This window comes from Harpia harpyja, chromosome 6, assembly GCF_026419915.1.
Source record: "Harpia harpyja isolate bHarHar1 chromosome 6, bHarHar1 primary haplotype, whole genome shotgun sequence".
NCBI lineage: Eukaryota > Metazoa > Chordata > Aves > Accipitriformes > Accipitridae > Harpia > Harpia harpyja.
Genome location: NC_068945.1, coordinates 8,034,394 through 8,053,501, shown reverse-complemented (window position 1 = coordinate 8,053,501; position 19,108 = coordinate 8,034,394). Strand labels below are relative to the sequence as shown.

At 44.8% G+C, this 19,108-nt stretch overlaps 1 protein-coding gene and 1 long non-coding RNA gene across 4 annotated transcripts in view; one reads left to right on the top strand and one right to left on the bottom strand.

The window, feature by feature from the left end:
* The window catches only part of LOC128142718 (alpha-2-macroglobulin-like), a 41,352-nt gene extending 33,338 nt beyond the window's left edge, over positions 1-8,014 (bottom strand). The window contains exons 1-5 of one of the 2 annotated variants that reach the window (XM_052788993.1): positions 7,750-8,014; positions 2,613-2,796; positions 1,624-1,780; positions 1,011-1,063; positions 283-303 (exon numbers count right to left, since the gene is read on the bottom strand). In XM_052788993.1, coding sequence (XP_052644953.1) covers positions 283-303; positions 1,011-1,063; positions 1,624-1,780; positions 2,613-2,796; positions 7,750-8,009 — 675 coding nt within the window. In that variant the 5' untranslated portion in view covers positions 8,010-8,014. The remainder of the gene's footprint in view (positions 1-282; positions 304-1,010; positions 1,064-1,623; positions 1,781-2,612; positions 2,797-7,749) is intronic. The other variant, XM_052788992.1, reaches the window with a different exon arrangement.
* Positions 5,607-19,106, top strand: LOC128142720 (uncharacterized). Of its 2 annotated transcripts, XR_008235491.1 has the most exons (4): positions 5,607-7,383; positions 7,745-7,856; positions 10,714-11,679; positions 16,805-19,106. It is a non-coding gene; the product is annotated as an uncharacterized LOC128142720 (long non-coding RNA). The 2 variants fall into 2 exon arrangements; XR_008235490.1 differs by lacking the exon at positions 7,745-7,856 and having other exon boundaries at positions 5,609-7,383.
* Positions 19,107-19,108: the final 2 nt, after the last annotated feature.

The window sequence follows — 19,108 nt, the reverse complement described above, 5'->3', positions numbered from 1 at the left end:
AATAAGCCATTCTGATATGACCTCTAGGCAAGTATAATTCTGTTCACAGCATGGCTTACACTGATTAACTCTTTTGTTCCTACAGCACATTTCCCAATCAAAGAACCATTGTCAGAACTTATTTTGATGCCCAACTACTCAGCCTTCCTTTACACAAAGGAGAAAGGTCATGCACCCATGTTTTTTCTTTTGCACCTCAGCCTGAAAACACCACTGCTGGAGACTACTACCTCTGGGCCTGCACATTCTGCTGAAATAATAGACACGTAGTTATCCACTCACCTGAACATAGACAAATGGAAACTGTGGGGAAAGAACAAAGGAAAATCAGCGTTAGAGATACTAGTCACATATGGGTGGAAGTAATTTCCAGATTTGGACTGAAGGGCAGAAAAACAACCTTCTAAGAAGTCCTTTGAGTTCTTCCTTTTCTGTACTTGATCTGTTTCCTTAGTTCTTGATGGTTAAGGGAATCTCCTCTGTAATATTTTAGAGCCCCAACCTTTTGTCTTACCATGGGATGAAAATGTGATGAAGAGTTTTCAAAGAATTTGTCTGTATGAGGAACTGGTTGCCAAATAAGCTAGATGGTGGACTCACACCCCTGACCAGTTCCTTAAAACCAAGTCCTTGTCATGCTGCTGTCTCTGCCTCTAAGCATGTGGTTGCACCTACTGCCAGAAACAACTGCACATCTGTGACTTTTGATGGAAACTTGTCCCACCCATTTTTTCAGTAATGACATCCCTGCCTACATGCTTATCCACATACATTCCTTTGCAAATCTGGTTTTAAACACCTATAACTCTTTGAAAAAGGGGATATGTTTCTCAGTCAATAGAGACAGGTGGAGTGTGTCCGAGGACAGGGTATGGAATGGGTCAAGGATGGTGTGAGTAAGAAAGGATCATATGCTTTAAAGGCTGTCTTCAGTGGTTCTGGATGATGACAGTAACGGTGTTAATTGGGAATTAAGCTTCCTGGTTAACAACAAGGAATTATGGCTCTACCTTCTCATTCAGTGGGTAGAAGTCTTTGTCCAGAGAGACGATCCGAAACAGAACTGAAGGGTGTAACAGAAAAGAAGGAAATTCCACTGTTAAATTTGTAGCTGTTACCAGGAAATGTCAGTGTTTCAATAATTTATAACTCAGATTAATTCCACGGATCAACAGGCTCTGAATTAAGATCTCTAAGTTATGGAAGCAATTACTTCAGGCTCTTTCTCTTGCAAATGATGAGAGGCAGACAAATTTAGAAGGATAATCAGGTCCTGGCTGAACTGAATTGTCCCTTGAGAGTGCCTGTCCTGCTTTGTTGATTCAGGTGCAGCCAAGGGAGACTATGCTTTGAAGTCATCCCAGATTTGTGCCTCTAGTTGAGTGGAATGAATCTGAGCCTGTGCCTACATCTGGCTGAGACGCTGTGCCTGGAGGTTGGAGAACAGGAATGGTGAAGGTACCACATGCCCTAGATCTCAGCTGACAGAAATAAGATTTACTGAGCGCTTTAACTCCCCCCATGAAGGATTCTGAAAACTTTAATAAAAGTATGAAGCCTTTGGGGAATGAAGCCAGTAAGATTTTCTGCTGTCAGAGTCAACACCAACCCAATTCCCCATACCTGTCTGTCCGGGCTTGTAGATGGGTTTGTCTGTCTGGACGAAGACCAAGCTCTCAGAATTCTTGACCAGCACCGACTTGCGGCTCTTGAACTGCAGTGTTGCCCCCTTCACCATCACGGTGAGAAATGCCACTGATGTGCTATTGGATTTTGGAAGCTAAGGAAAATGAAGAGGATAACTGCTTTACTGATTCACACCATTGTACTCAGCCTTTGAAGGACGGAGTATTAGCTACGTCTGACAGTTCCCTAAACGGACTCCAAAGACTCAGTGTTGGAAGCAAGAGAAAAACATGATTTTCTGATATGAACTTGGAGGGCTTGTCTCCTCTGTCTCAAGAAGATCTTCTTCCTTCAGGAATTGTTGCAATGATAGATCTTCTCCATTTCCTTGAGTTTTCTCCATGCTGCTTCTTCCTCTCCTTCCAATCCCTTCCTTCATTTATACACTTTCCTTACAGAGATATTGAATCTCATCTTGTTCCATCCTATGATTTATCAAAATGGAAATCAACCCAGATTCATTATTTAGGGGATGGGACCAGTTACTTACATTACTCACCAAGCAGCCTTCTGCAGGAAACAATCATGAATAAGGTCCAGAAGGAGACAAATGACCTCATGGACCTCACTGTCTTTAACCATTCCCCAGCTTCTACAGTTCTCATTCTACTTTGCTATTTTTCCTCTGGGGCTTACACAGATCAAACAAACATGGGGTATGTTCTGTCAGTCAAAGTTCTAGGATGAAGGATCCCAAAAGTGTTCTCTAAGGTCTGCATGCATAGAAATATCATAGAATTTGATAATGGTGGAAAATTATTCCTCATAAGGCTACCACAGTCAATTTTCCACATAAAATTCATTTTTTGTTTGGTTTAGCTTAGAAGTCTCTGCAGTGTGTCTTATTTCTCATTTCTGGACTGTTGAGATCTACTATGCCACATCAGTAAACACAAGGCATCATCCCACAAGGATGAGATACTCACCGAGAAAGGGATGCAGGTGAACACGTCATTCTCTGACACCACGTCATCAATCAAGCTCCTGTTTTCGCCTTGATACTCGAGTGTGGCACTCAGCGTCACAGACTCATTCAGGTGGGTCAGTTGAACACAGACTTTCTCAGGAGAATCAGTGTGTATCAGAAAGGGCAGTAGCACCATATACTGCCTAGGAAGAGAGGGAAGCAAGAGTCGGATCAGAAATGTGAAACAGTTTTAAGGAAACACTATTAAGTGAAAGGAAATTAACAAATCAGCATGCCTAATCCATTACTGTCCCTGTGAATAGCAGTGCATATACACAAGCATTCATTTTATTTTGGGTTTATACATATTAAACTGCCTAACTAATTAGCCTAAAAGTAGGAAAATGCTTGCAGTGGAAGGAACAATTTCTATGCTAATAGAGAGTCCTTTACAAAGGATGTTTTGTTTGGCTTCACAGCAGGGAGCAAGGACGGTGTGAAAGGTTCCAGGCTGTTAATTGATTTTTGTATATCCCACAATCTCCTATTGAGACTCAAAGGCATTAGCTTAAAAAGGTTGAAAATTCAGCAGTTTTAGGGTTGAGAAAAACACCCACTTGTCTGGCTGCTCCTGCCTTTGCCTATCCAGGTTTCCAAATCCTTCTCATGCTGAGCAAAAATGTGAGTGCTTGCAGTTTGGGACCTTATTAAGATGAGCACACAAAAGATTTCCGAGGGTAGTGTTTTATTGCAACAAAAGTGTACTTGCATCTTCAAAGAGCTTTTGACAAAGGTCCCTCAAAAAAGACTCTTAAACTAAGCTGCTATCCAATAAAAGGGGTCATTTTACTAATTTTTTACTAATAAATCAAATTATTAATTCTGACCTGGATTAATTGGTTAAAAGATAGGACACAAAAGGTAGGAACCAGTGAAAATCTCCGGAGTCTGTTTTGGGACTCCTGTTGTTCAGTACACTTGTAAATGATCTGGGAAGTACAATTTTCTGGTAATTTTCCAGGGTAAGAAAAGACCTAAAACTGACTTACATATTTGTGGAGAACTTTTGTCATATGGTGGGACTGTGTAGCAACAATAGCAAATGAACTGTTCAAAAAGGGAAAATAATAGAGGAAGAAAAAATTACCCCAACAGTATATATGCTATCGTGTATATGCTGTGTCATTAAGTGGGCTATTACCACTCAGACATAAGCGCTGTTGATCACTCTTGGAAAATTCTCATTCAGTGACAAATGGACTGTAGGGAAGTGTTCAGAAAGGAATAGAGGACAAATCAGAGCATATAATTTTGCCATTGTATAATTGCAAGGTACTTCCGCATCACATATATGGCATGCATTTAAAAAATTGATTTAGCAGAAAAGATTCAGTGAAGGATGGCAGAGATGATCTGAAATCTGGAATGATTTCCATAGGAGGAGACACTACATAGATTAAGACTCTTCAGCTTGGAAAAAGGCATGACAGAAAGCTATAAAGTCATGATGTGCACAAAAGAAAGTATGGTTTGTTCATCACCTGTGACAACAAGTGTAGTAAACAACACCAGGTGAAAATATAAGCAGCTGGCTTAAAAATAGAAGGGAGCAGAAACTTTTTCAGTAATGTACAAAATCAAACTGAAGAACTTAATGTACCAGGTGCTGTAAAATACAAATGTACGATTCTGGTATGGCCAGCCTGTGGCTCTTGAGTCTTCTGGTGCTCTCAAGCAGTCCGAGAAGGGCACGTATATGCTGTCACTCCCCGCCTGCCAGTAACTCTCCAAGGCATATGGCATCTGCCCTAAGGCACCAGTTACATAAAATTTGCTATGAGGCTCATAAGGGCAAGAAGATCAGCTACTCCTGATATGAAGGTTATTTAAAATGTCCTGGGTAAATTCATTGCCCAGAAATGGCTAGAAAACATAGCAGCATAGGTGTAATCCCAGCCACAGTAAGACCTTGAACATCTGATAGGAGCTCCATAAGGCTACAGCAGATGGGAAACTCATTTCCACAGTGCTCACCTTGCTCTTCTACTCTGCCCCTTAGCACCTATGACTGACCACGAATGCAGACAGAATACAGAACCACTGTAGTCCTCTGGTCTGATGCTGGACCATTTTCATGGGCTTGGTATTCCTTTTTCCCTGTGCACATTCAAGCTATCCAAATGCAGCAGCAGGAGGCTCTGGTGGCAATTTAGTCTGCAGGGTATATTAATCACTGTGTGCATGGGACAAAACCTGTAGTCAGGACTGCTCATATCACTTTTCCATGGAACCTCCACTGGGGAAGGCTAATGAGCACCTTGCCAGATGGTGCCAGCCCTGGGGAAAGAGATAGCTGGGGCCATTCAGAGCTACGTTACTGCCTGGGCTCTGAGCTTTTTGGAAGTCCTAAAGCTACTGTAGAGGCAGTGGGACCCTGGCAGTGCCTCCGTTTCCCTCACCACCAGGCAACAGGGTAAAGCACGGTGAGGAGCCAGCCGGCAGCTCTGGTCAGCCCGTGCTGCTGCAGAAGCAATGAAAGGAGGGAGCTCCAGCCACCCAGGGAGTAACTTACAGCTTGTGACTATCTGCTTGCCCCAGCGCTCCCCTTCCTCCACAGCCCTCTCACCACAGCTTCACCCTGTGCCTGCTTCCCCTAATCTCATTTCCCCTGCCCGCTGTCGGTGTCACTGGCAGTCTGACTGTAACATCCAGTCTACTGAAGGGACAGCGTGACCTAGTTCGTGGGGAATTTGGCCTCATTCCTCTTCCTGTTCACTGTTCTCCCGAAATTTTGGCCAACGCGCAGAACTTGCCCCTACACCGGCTTCCCTGCCTTTGAAACAAGGATATGAAATATGCTGACCTCCCTTTAGCTGTTTTGGGATGTGTTGGTGAAAAGAGCTAGATGAATTAAAATACTATGAGACCTTTAAGTAACTGGGGTCACAAAGTGCATGTATAGACGTTCCAGGACAAAAAGCATCTGGGTGGCCAAAAGAGACCTCAGCAGTCTCCCTGCGTGCAACGAACTGTTCTGACAACAGAGGCAGTGACTCTGTCAGAAGCAGGCATCAAGGAGGGATAGGAGACCCTAGAGAAAGTGGCTGGGGCAAAAATAATGAGTTTGTCTGTATAGAGAAGGTAATACTCTAGCTTAAGATGGACTAATGTCTGTGTATTGACTCTCAGCTACCTCCTAGAACAAACACGCAACCAAAGAAGGCAGTGAATTTCATCAGCTCCATCAGTCCAAATCCATACCTGCCAATTCAAGTGCCATCAGGACCTTGCATTTCTGACCATATGCAGTGTATTCCCAAGCACGGCCACTGCATTATAAAACAGCTTGCATGCACAACCACATACCAGAACAGGAGAACAATGCCTCCTGTTGAATTCTTCCAGAACAGAGCCAGAGCAAGAAAAAAAAAAATCTTGCTGTCAGTATCTTACAGAATCATAAAATTTTTGGATGCAAGGAACCTCTGGATGTCTCAAGCCCAACTTCTCCTGGAACAGGACTGTTGCAAAGGACTTCACAGATGGAATTTCCACCATCTCTCTGGTTCACCTGTTCCAGTGCTGCACTGACTTGGTGAATACATTTTTTTCTAATATATAGTCCGAATCTCAATTGTGTCTGCTGTGCAGCTGGCCACATCTGAAACAGAAACAGCAGCAACTGCTTCTGCTCAAAGAAGCAATCTCCCTGCTTGTACAGGGCACAGTAAACAAGTCTTGGTTGGAAGCTTCATTTTGTCTTCAGTTCAAGGATGGCTTCCCTTCTATGTTGTACACAGCATCTGATGTACCCTGCAGCACTTGAAACGGAACCACTACCCGCATAGTACCCAGCAATTCACTGCTCAGACTCTGCTGCCTCCCTACTGGGCTCCTATCTTCATTCTGTGGATCCCTACTACACCCCACTCTCCCCCACCTCTCCCAGCCCTTCCTCCTTCTCCCCTCCCAAAATGGTGCTCAGGTCAGGGACAAAGAACAGCATGTTGCTCATAGGAGGAGAGGTCTGAGCAGTACGTATTCATTCCCCTTCCCCCTGATCTTGGTCAGGGATGAATTAAGATTACTTCATTACATCAGATTACTGTAGGGAGACCAGAGAGATCTGCCTGACCCCAAAGCAGACTTGGCTGGCTGATCTACCCCAGAAGCACCCAAACAGGGCAGGTGAGTGAGGGTTTGATGGTACACCATGAGTCCAAGGTCCTTCCGTCTGAGCCGGTCACCACTTCACCTCTGACCGCACAGTAAGCGGCAGCAGTAATGATGCACCTTCTGCTACAGCTGCTAGCACTGCTGCCATGCTTGTGGGCACGAAATCTCTGCAGCAAGCATTGAGATCCACGTCGGTGAGAACTGCGCTTCTGCCAGCACAGCAAGAGGCACGGCGTGTGACAGCAGCCAGGCTCTGGAGAGGGACGCTGCTCCCATCCAGGCTAGAGGCTCTGGAGCAACCCGCTCCGGTAGTGGAGGCTGGGGTGGGGATGGCAGACTCCAGTCTGCCCGTGCCATCCCGGGCTGCCCCTCTCCTTGGGACCCTCGGCAGAGTGGGTGCTGTAGCCGTGCTGCTGGTCTGCAGAGCCCTGGGGTGGATGCCCCAGGGGAGGGTGCCAGCGCCAGGCTCCATGCCAGAGGAAGAGAATCTAGGTCACAGATCCTCTTTGGGAACAAGTACATCTGATGCTGCCAAGGGAAACAAACTGGCTTGAAAGCAACAGGAGAACGGGGAGAAATAACTCGGTGGTTGAAGCAAGGATACCACGGGAAAGGTAAGTACATGGATTCTGGCATCATGCCCACAAAACCCCAGGCACCTGAAGGTTTCTAGGCAGGAATATACTTAGGCGAAGATGTTGTGAGGATCCAGGGCTGGACTAGCAGGCAGCTGCAGGGCGGGAGTGTGGGCACTGGCAGAGCTGGGGGGGGCAGGGGGTCCCAGGGCTGTACAACCAGGGGGTTGCAGGGTGGGAGTGGGGAGCACTCGCAGAGCTGTGCAGGAAGCTCAGGGCTTGGCTAGTAGTGGGGCGCAGGGCAGGAGTGGAAGAAACTCGCACAGCTGTTTGACAGAAAGGAAGAAAACTGAAGGAAAAAAGGAGCACTAAGACGTCCCTCCCCCCTCCACATGTGTAGCTTACGGTTCTGTGGTGGGAGAGGTATTTCCAGGAAGGAAGAAGAGGAGAAGGAGGAAGATGTTTGGTTTGCTGGGCAGCCCATCCTTCCCCATGGTGCGGAGCAGGTCGTGGTGAGTCAAGCAGACACGCAGTCTGGTCCGGTGCTGCTGTTTTCCTGCACCTTGTAATTTCCCTCCACTCTCTGCTGGGTCAGCCTCTTTATAACTGCTCTCTGCAAACAGCCCAGGGGCTGGAGGAGATAAGGGCTGGGGGCCAGGGCCCATCCGGAAATGGGGAGAGGCGGTACGGAGGAGCTGGAACAGAGGGACAGTATTTGGCCGGAGACTTTCCAAGTGGGGGCAGGGTATTTATTTATTGGGTAGTGCTTATATTAGAAATCTTTGAATGATTCATACCCTGCTTTCTTTAACCCATCAGAAATCCACACTGTTGGGGAAATGAACAGTGTTCAACACAGGGGAATATTCCCTGTGGGCAACATCCAGTCACAGCACTCTCATGCGGGGTACTGTGATCTTTTGAAACCAAAAGCCAGGTTTATAGGCATTTTAAGAACAAAAGGAAACCCACCGACAGAAACGTTGCCCACATTTTGTTAACAGAATACCGCAGGAGTTTGCTGACACACTTGCTAACAGAGCTACTATGGGTTAGACAATCTGTCAGGATTACAACCCCAAATGAGGTGTGGTACCGGTCTAGGTATGGAAATTAGTTCTGTTTCCACTGTGAACATGCACAAATATTACATAATGCCATTGGGAGACATCTTTGCCTCCCCAACATGGTGATCACCTTCTGTCATTCAGTGTCACCTGGAGTGCAGATGTTCCAGGTGTTCCAGGTGGCTCCTCCTTCCCTTTGCCACATTCAGATCTGTGCTTCTGTGAGTCACGTTTGTAATAAAAGTCACTCAGAAATAGTGCTGCTCACTTGACTCAGTCTTCTGCAAACCTCTGGTTGTAGCAGCTTATCCAGAAGTTGGATGTAGTAAGAAAAAAAGTTTGCTAAATTCCAGCAGGTCATTGAACAGAAATATTCAGTCCGAACTACAAGCACTCCCTGAGAAGCCTAACTAGGTGGGGTGTTTGCACCAGTCCACGAAAAACTGCAAAATCACAGCTGTAGGGCTGTCAGCATGCCCTCCTGTGCCTGTGTAGTGAAAGGATTTGGTAACACTCTTTGTACAGATTCATGATTCCTGTGAAGATTTCTATTGTGTACGAATAACCAAGCAGAGAAAATGCTTCAGCATAAACCACCTTGAATGTGTCTATGTGAATCCACATTAATGGCAGAAGTTCTCTGTTCTGCTTATTAGATCACAACAGCACAGGCAGCCCTATTTGCTCTTTGCCTGAAGATTAAGCTTTGAAAAAGAGTGAACGTTAAGACTGAATGTTAGCTATACAGTGTGTCTTGACTTTGATGTAGTAGCCAGAAAACTGCAGGGAAGAGCAGTGCAAAGGACCAGGAGAAATATCTGAGGATGAAAGGAAGTTTAAGACTGGCTTTCAAAAATCAGGCACAGTCTCTTGCGGAATAAAATTTAACACCTTTTATAAATCACAAAGTTTAGGAAAACAGTCGGGAGGCAGCCAGTGTCTGCTGGGGGGAAGTGTTATATAAATGTCATATGGAGAAGGAATGAACGCATACTCACACAAACCAAAAGATTTAGCGGATTATCAGTTAGAGATGGAAATACTGATTAAAAAGTGGTTGCATAACTACCAAGTAATAAAAACCATACAGATCTTTCTCCAGAAATGCCCCTTATTGTCTGTCCTCTCACTCGCATCTTCAACTTCTCCAGTAAATAACTAACTCATGCAAAATAGCAGTTTTCAAAGCAATAGTGTCCTGGGCATTTGCTGGAAAACATGACTCATCCCAAGTTGCCTGTTGTCATTCAGGCTGCTGTAAACTGAAACCAAAAAGAAATCCGAATGGACACATGCAAAGTACACTTTAAGGGTAGGCACGTAAAACTAAAATTCATAGATCTATAGGGCCTTCAAAACCAGTGATTCAATGGAGATCCTATTCGCTATCGTCTTCCTTCTACTAACCAATTTACCATCCACAAGGTATAAAATACGTGCTTCTCAGTCTCCCAGGAACCACTTACCAGCTCTCTGACACCCTAATGCCCTCTTTGCTCCACAAGCCCTAACCTCCCCATAGCTCAGGCAGTTGGTGCTTCAGCTGGTTCCTGTCCGAGAAAGTTCAGAACAAGTGGTCTGAACTTGTACTTAGCTTGAAAGCTGTGCTTTTGCACACCTGAAGGAGAGATTGTGCGACTGAAAGACTGGCTACTTCTTCCAAAAAGGCTAGCTGGTCTAATAAAAGATAGCACTGCTGAAAAAGGCATGCAACATCTTTACCATACACAGTGATGGCTTCATGATTTTAACCACAGGGAAGATATATTTCCTCTTATGATAATACTTCATATGTGTCTGAGGTCACTGTGCACCTGGCAGGTCAAGAGACAATCTGTACGTATCTAATATCTTCAGTGACTAGTCCCCATATTAAGCTGGTACAAAACCTAACTGAATCATTGTACCTAAATGTTGATCACAAAGAATTTAAATAAGGCCACATCACCGTAAATGGTTGATATAGCCAAGATGCCTAAATCTAATTTCTTATAACCCTCCAAGCAGAGTGGATTTCTATACTAAATGATAGCAATTAATTTTGGTTCATCCTGTGTGAAAATGAATGATTATATATGTTTACCCTCACTTTTAAAGGTAGCACATATTTTGGCTGTTCCACAGGAGGTTTTAGAAACTTATTTATTTCCAACGCTAAATCGAAACTATAACTTTATTCTAAAATTTTATTGTGTTCCAAAGAACACTTGGGAAAATTAGCTTAATTCTAGGTAATTCTCAGAGATGTTACAGTGATACACTGATAAGTTACATGTGCTGACGCATTGGATTTCCTTTCCAGGTATTATTGTATTGAAATGGAGCAAGACACCAGGTCAGTAAGAAACGGACACCATGGGAGCACTTCTACTTTGCCTGAATGTATCATTATGACTATTTTTTTATTTTATGGAGCATTTCATTCTCCACAATATTTCCTTCTTGGGTTCCTTTCCACCATAAATAAAATACATTATTTTGAGTTGGACCAACTGACACAAAAGATGCAATTAATAAGTTAATACAGGCCATCATAAATATTGATAAATTCCAGTCACAGCAAACCTTATTCTGCAAAGTTTCTTATAAGCCATACTGTCTTCACTGCATTGGCTAGCAAAGATGACAGAAAAATGTGAAGTGTCCTACACATCCCAGTTTATGACCACTATAGAAAACATATTTCCCCATGAAAATAAAGTAAGATATCGAGCCATGCAATTCTAATCACTTTAACCCAGTTCTGGTATATTTTCCTCTGAGTTCTTTTCAGTTTCTACTGTTCAGCTTTGTAGATGACTACCAATTGTCCAATAACAGAGTGGCTCACTGGTCACTGCAATTGCAGGAAGAAAAGATGTCTGTGGGTGGGTGTAAATACCCTTAGTACTATCACAACACTATTATGTGCAGGAATCCTTGTTTGCCCCAGCAGTATTAAGCAATTTTGGAACCACTCTCACCAAAGGTAAATAATGCCAAGATGGACACCTGCTTCTTTATTGTGTTCCTGTTGTGCCTCCTCAAGGACTGTAGCACAACGCTCAGCCCTCAAAGCCAAACCAAAGCAATAAACTGAACTTCAACCTTTGGCTTTTAAGAAGAGGCATGTGTTAAAAGAAAAAGCTGAGGAAACAGCTCATGGTAACACTGGTATCGTGCCTAAGGTGGTCAATGCACTTTTGCACAAGAACTCCTGGTGGAAACCAGCAGCTCTAGCAAGGGAACGTCTCTCTTCAGTATCTACAGCAGCTTTGCATGGGGACAGGTGAGAAAACAGTCACTGTAAAACCTGAGACTTACATTAACAGCTCCGGTTAACGAAACTGTGCTAGCTGTTCAGCTAAAGGCTGAAAAAATATCTTTCAGGAGAGCAAAGAAAAACAAATTCAGTATTTTTATACTAAAGGAAATCCAAATAATGATATTACTTTCCCCCGCCTATGTAGCTAAAGCAAAGAAACCCAAACCAATTTATTTCAAATGACAAAAAAGCATTACAAGAAAAAGTACTTCTATAAATTAATAGGAGTAGCACCAATACCCAGAGACATAAAAGAGGGTTTATTATTGTGTGGGAGACAAAATATTTCACAGGCCATAGTGAAGAGAAGGTCCTCTATCAGAAAACCTCAGACAATACGACCATTATACAAGTTGCAACATGCAGATAAAAGAAGATATGCAATGAAATGAAACACCACAAAAAGGCTTTATCAGCTAAATTTCAAATGAAACTGAAAATATCAGAGCAAATAAAGGTTGTCCACTTTAGTGGCTTGTTGAGTATCTTAACCTGAGAGAAGGGCCTGGTGGCAGATTAACTGCCTTTCCCAGGCACGGACATCTGGGCTGCCAAATATAACTCATACTTCTGTCGTGTCATATGAACAAATGAGTAAATTCAGGCATGGCAAAGGCATCAATGAATTACTCTCATTTTAATGCACTTTGTAGATTAAATTGCAAACCAAATCGGTAGCTGGGTTTTATAAATAGTCCTGTGACTATACTTTGCGTGATGTAAGGCTAGCCCATTTGTAGGGTAAGCCCTATACAAAGTAGGGTTTATCCACCTTTCCCAGCTGTGTTATAACAAATATCACCTCTATGTATAAACTTTGTCTTGCCTTAAAATAAATGTATACTGTATGTTGCAAAAAAGGCTGTAACCAAGGTTGTTAACCCTCTGGCAAAAGAAATCAGCAGTGTGTCTGTCTGATACTTAGAGTGCAGAGTTACACACAGAGTGGGATCAGTTGTTGAAATCCCACTATTAAATCCATTAAAGGTAATCAGTGAAAGATATCTAATAATTTTAAAATATATAAACAAGAAACTAGCTGTTTGCATGTTCACAGATATTTTTTGGATATTACAGGGAAATTAAGATAATCCCTGACGTAGTAAAGAATGAAAAGCTATTTTTATTTATACATTTGTATTACTCGGACTTTTGCCAAGGAAGGGGAGAGAAAAAGCCAAAGCATTTACAAATGTGTCTGAAAACAACACTTGGGACAATTAACTACACTCTTTTTGAGTCATATGCCTCCTCTTTTCAGGTAAAACTTTACCATATAAAAAGACATACAAAATGCATATAGACTTTGTGTTTATCATTTGGTTTAGCTGTGATGTTATTGCCTGGGCTCCCTCTCTCCTCAGATTAGGTACAGGCATCTCATGAAGGTCCTTCTGCTGGCCCTGAGGTTGATGTTCAAGGCAGGTAGAATGAAGTTGGAGCCAGGCTCTTCTCAGAGGTGCACAGTGGCAGGACCAGAGGCAATGGGGCAAGCTGCATACAAAGAAATGCTGAGAAAGCGGAAGGAAAAAATGCTTTCCCTGAGGGTGATGCAACAACAGAAGAGGTGCCATGGGATAGCCATCCCCAGAGACCATCCAAACTTCATGGCGTAAGGCCATGAGCAAGAGTGCCGGCAGAGAAAAAGACCGTACTTACATGGCATAGGCATTTCAAATATTTTTCCCATTTAGATTTGGCATTCATTTAGCTACAAAAAAGTGAAACCCCAGACCACTGCCGCCCTCTGAACAGCTTTGCTAGAAGGCGGCAGCAGCGGGCTGTGCCAATGCCAGCTGCAGGATGGACCACGCTTGCTGTGGTGGCTGTGCAAGGGGGTTTGCTCCTCCAGCCGTGCTGGGGTGGGGGGAGCTGGCCTTGCATCATGGGGGCCTTGGGCCCAGAGCCTGCTGGCTTTATGCTTAGCTCAGTTACTGACTTGCTGGGGAACATCGGGCAAGTCCGGGCCTCTCTCCGTGCCACAGCAAAGCCAGATGTCGTTCGGTGCTCAAGACACAGGTCTTTCCCCAGTGCAGAGAGGGGCTGCGATTCAGCTGGTAAGTGTTTGTCCAGATCTTTGAGGTGGAGGATGGTACAGGGAAGCAAGACAAGAAGTCCTAATGGAGTACGAGGCAAGGAAATCAGATAGTCTCATGTTCAACCCTTTCCCCTGCACCTCAGCTTTGTTCTGTTGCACCTTGTTAGGCAGGGCAGAGCTGGCCAGGTCAGGGAAAGGGGTACGAGCCGTGATGCTGTAATGCAGCTGGAGAACACGCCGTTTATCAGGACATTTTTGAACACAGTGTCCTCCTACAGAGCCTGCCCTGGCTGCATTACACCACTGCACTTCCCTCTTGTTTTGGGATACCCTGCACTGGACACAAGTGGTTGGAAGGGAACAGGACAAGACCTCGCCTAAGCAGCCAGGGGCTGTGAGGAGCGATCCAGCTGTGCATCCCACACTCGGCACATAGGACTTCCCAGATGAGCTTTACCCCGGCACAGACCTCGGGTCACGGAGTATAAGTGCAGACACCCCTTGCCTTGACAGGAGGGACAGCAAGGGGAGCCAGTGCTAGTCACTTCCAGTAAAGTGAAGTAGAAAACATGTGGCACAGTTATGCAATTGCCTGTGGTAATAACCCAGCCTTCACTTCCCCGTGGGTAGTGAGCCAAAGAGTGGGAGGCTGAAAAAAATGTGCGAGGTTAGCACTTTAGTAGTATACACGCAGAGCCCTGTCAATACACAGTATGGTGATTTTCACTCCCTCCACCTCTGCCTGCCTCATTCATATTTACCCTCCCTTCACTCTCAAATAGGATTTTTTAAATCTCCCAGCTGTCAGGTTATGTACACAGTGTGACAACATGGGGTTCAGAGGCCTTCTGAAATCATATTCTTAAGGGATGTCCTGGATTGCCCAGCAGGAACACTGGTATGGCAGGAGGGGGGAGCAGAGGACTCCGGGGCAGGATCAAAAGGCATCAGGACATCAGTGTGCTGAGCTTGCAGGAGGATCACAAAAGGGAAGTGCGAGAAGTTTCCTTGAAGGAGGCTTGTAGGTCCTGTATTCAATGTAATGCCTTGCTTTTAGGATTTTCTTGACCCTCAAAAGGTGACCCTTTAGGAGGTCGAGCAGAAAGCAGCTTTCTCTTGCTGTTGGGGTGCAAGACTAGCCGACACAATGTTGCTTCTCCACTTGAAAAATTTGTGAGAAAACTTTTCATTGTTACTCTGAAAAAAAAAATTAAAATGTATGCGAGTGCTGTTCCTCAGGAAGCCCCTCTAAGATGCTACGCGTTTCATAGCCAGTAGTGCCAGGGATGTGACCATGCTTCTATGTCACCTGTCTGATGAATCAGATGGTGGGGGTCATTTGACTGCAGACAGGGCCCTACCTCCATAATTGTCTAGCAGGTAGGTGGCAAATGATCTCAAAGAAATAATCGTAGAGCAAGGCTGAGTTGTTTCCTGAGAGCATTTAGACACATCATCCTTTCTTGACTGAAGGTTCCTCAGGCACATTTCTGGTCTTCTCTGATCAGTGAATTGGTTGGTCATCACTCACACTTCATATTTGACAGAGGGAGGGTGGTGAGGAGAAGACCTGAACATCAACAAGTAGGTAACAAGATCTGGAAAATAAAAGAAGTCATACAGCCGAGGTCTTGCTGTGCCATTGTTTAACAGCTTGGCTCTATTACCTGTGACACTGCAGGGATCACAGAGGATTTGAGCCAGAAGGTGGAGCAACCAAATTCTCTGGACCAAGGACTCCTTTGTCTAACGAGAGTGCTGGGTAAGCAATTGAGGAGCCTAAGCAAGAGAATGCTGCTATACTGGAGCTCATCTTTCTGGGGAGATCCATTTGTTTTTTCTCTAGATTTTGCATCCTGCTGCCCACATTGTGGATGAGACTCATCATCTACAGTAAAAAAGCTTATGTTCAGTTTCCAGAACAAGTGTGGTCATTATAGGTCCTCTTCTTCTAACTAGGCCATGGCATCAGTCTTTAGCAGATCCTTCAGTGTGAACTCCACATGAGCAGCAAAGCAGTTCCCATGGCACAAATAAACTTTACAAAGAAGGATTTAACACAAAGGGAAGTAAGCTTGACAGAGCATTTTGGTCAAAGACATTCTCGTGATTATACTTGTTGTTATCTCTTTTTTTATTCATAAGAACCTGTATTTCAGAATAGCTTTTAATGTACTTCTAACAGAGCCAAAGCCAGACCCATAGGAGATCCAGAAGCTGCAGAGCAGGCACGAGGGCACTGGCAGACAACCATAGTGAAGTTTCGAATTTCCCATTTCTCATAGTGTTGCTGACTCAGTCCAAGGACCTGCACAACAGTTTCAGTGGATACTTATATCTGTCTTTGTTCTATGGTAGCTTTTTTAAACTGAGATGTGCAATACCAAGCACCGTAAACCAGCGTCTGTGCCTTTAATGAGACAGCAGCATGGTATCTCAGAGCACCTCTTGGGCCAGTGACCCTGATTTTCTCACACTTGGGGAAATAGAGTTAGCTTAGCCTGTGTGTCTTGCCAAAATTAAAGTAGTTTGACCTTCTGAGACCTAGAACATTCCCTGTGTCTCTGGGATTGAATGATATGATGCCTCACGATTATTGGATTACAGAGGAAGAAATGACATTCAGTCTAGTGGGTGTCCCTGTCTTGCTTAGTTAACAATTAATATACTTGCTTCAGTTTCAGGTGCGTGGCACAAAACAGATAGCTGAAACAAGACACCCAGTTTCCAGAAATCTGGGAGGTGTTGGAATGCATTTTAAAGAATATAGCTGTTCCCTGTGGGAGCAGGAGCCAGAGAGAACATGGTCTACATGTAAAAATCTGGAGGAAGAGTATGAGTATGGGATGTCTATTAGATCTGACTGAAACTGGCAATTAGCTGTTTGGGTCACAGGATAAAAATCAGGTAATAAACATTACATTTTCAGCATGCAGAGGAGGAGTCTGCAGTCGGAAATAATGCTCTTGATGTTTTAATAGTTCAGGTTTGGCCTAAGAGGAAAAGAAGGCTCCAAAAGAATGTTAAAAATGCAGCTTTTTTTTTTTCCAGGACCTTGTTTCTTCCCAGAAAATGATGTTTGGCTGAACAGAATAACATTTGGCCAGACCTGAGGGGGATTTTTATGAGTTCCATGTGGGATGCTGAAGCCTTGGCTTAATTGGCCTCAAATCCCCCAGAAAGATGCACATCCTGTATCCACATCCACTCAGCCTGCTCTCCTTTTCAACCTTGTTGCTGTAACTATTGATTTCTCTTGCTTTAGTCCAGTCTGATGCTTGTGTAAATCAAGTTGGTTGCTACAGTTTGGTGTGTGTCAGGAAAGTAAAATTCACAGCCTTTCTTGCTTCCCTCCTACTGCCAGTGAAGTTTTAATTTTGGAACTTAGCATGGAAATCTGCACTCTACCCAAAGCAATTTCATGCCCCACAAATTCCTCGTCTGTGAAACTTAATGAAATGGCTTTTTATAACATCAATATCATGCATATCCTGGATGGCCAGCCCTGTGCAATTCTGAAACTCACACATGGCTGATGGATCCTGTGAGTATTTGGGTACCGTGTTGCCTGTGGAGACTCAGACATCTGGTTTGTTGAGGAGCCAGGCCTGAGTAACTTAGAAGCACAAATCCCACTGACTCAAATTATTTAGTACCTTTTGCAAAAAAAAATTGATTTGGGAAGAGGGATATTCTGTGTTGACATGATGATTAATTTTCATTGAAAAGAAATGCAAGTCCACACACAACTTTAGCAAATTGCCTGGTGAAATGGATCCTTTCAAAACACACACTAGTCCTCAGCCCTTGAACAGTTTGCATCTTTGCTTAAATTCTTGTTCACGCCCTTGCATGGCAGGTCCTTTCCCCACCCCACCCCACTCCATGACAGATCCATCCTTTTTTTTCCCGCTCCTGCAAGGCGGATGGTCAGCCCCTGGTACACTGCAAATAAGGCGGCGTGGGGCTAGATCCCACCAGCTCTGAGCTGCAGCAGGACCAACCTGGGACCGTCTCGGTTCCCACCGCCCTGCCTGGCCACAGCCATGGGAGCCTGGTGGGGGGTGGGCAAAGGCTGCTGGCGCGGTTGTTGCTCCCGGGTAAGAGGAGCCACATCCATATTACTTTCCCCAGCCCTCTCGATGCTGCTCTGCTTCCCCGCCTCCATCCATGCCTCCCTGTCCCTTTGGGGCTCCAGTAGTGCCTGGATCCTGCTCTTCCCACCCATCCACCGACTCTAGCACGCTGCAGCCCAAGAGTGTTTGTGTTTGCAGAAACCACCATGACTCCAAGTGTAATGAAGTGGGGGATGACAAGAGGCGCAGGAAAACAGGAAGGGTTTTTGCTGGTGGCTGGGACAGGGCATCATCATCCAGGCTCGTCATTTCTTTTGGACAAAGTCTAGCCAGTCCGGTGGACTGAAGGGCCTGGCAGGGGGAGATCCAGGATGTGGGACCAGACACTTACCAGGCCTGGACTGAAACCTGCCCCTTTCTTCACCCTCTCCTCTACTAAGCATAATGCAGAGTAACTCCATGATGTCCATACATAAAACCCTACTTTTATGTCACAGGGACAGAGGCAGCACCCTGGCAGGGCTGGGGAAAGGTGGGGGGGTGTTCAGCAGCCATGGGCAATGGGTCCTGCACTCTGGAGGTGGGAGGGACTGGTCATGCTGCATATTACAGTAGTTGCCAGTGGTTATCAGCTGTAGCTGGGAAAGGAGGCTGGATGCTGCAGGCAGGACAGATAGATATGTTTCTCTCTTCATCCTCCCTCAGCCAGCAACCATAACATGCGGACTGTCATTAAAATGTCTGTTCTGTGACACTGAAAAAAAGCCAATGCACAGTGTAAAAGGGAGGTTTACTGACGGAAAAGCATACGTGATTATGATACAGATCTGGAGAGATGTGCCATGAAAGAAAACAGAGAATCAGACACTAGCTCAAACGATGTCACAGACTCCCACTGTGATTAGTAAGGTGAAATGGCCCTTTCCAGGACTTAATGACAGCAGAAAATAGGGTGCTTGACCACTTGTTCAACATTTATGATGGTCCTGCAGGGGAAAATCCAAAAGAAAATAACCTCAGTGAGAACAAACCAACAGCTGCAGAATATAAAATACGGTTTCAGGATACAGGGTAGTCAGCCCCTTCTGTGCAAAACAGACAAAAGCTGGACCAAGGGCTGGCAGAAAGCTGTGCCTGTACCTCTCGGGAACTGCTCAGCAGATAACAGCCAGCATATCTGCTGTGCTGAGCAGGACACAGACCTGTACCTCCCCTACAGCAGGACAGCATTGTACCTCTGACTAATCAACACACTGCCTCCATGATTCATGTCACCTCA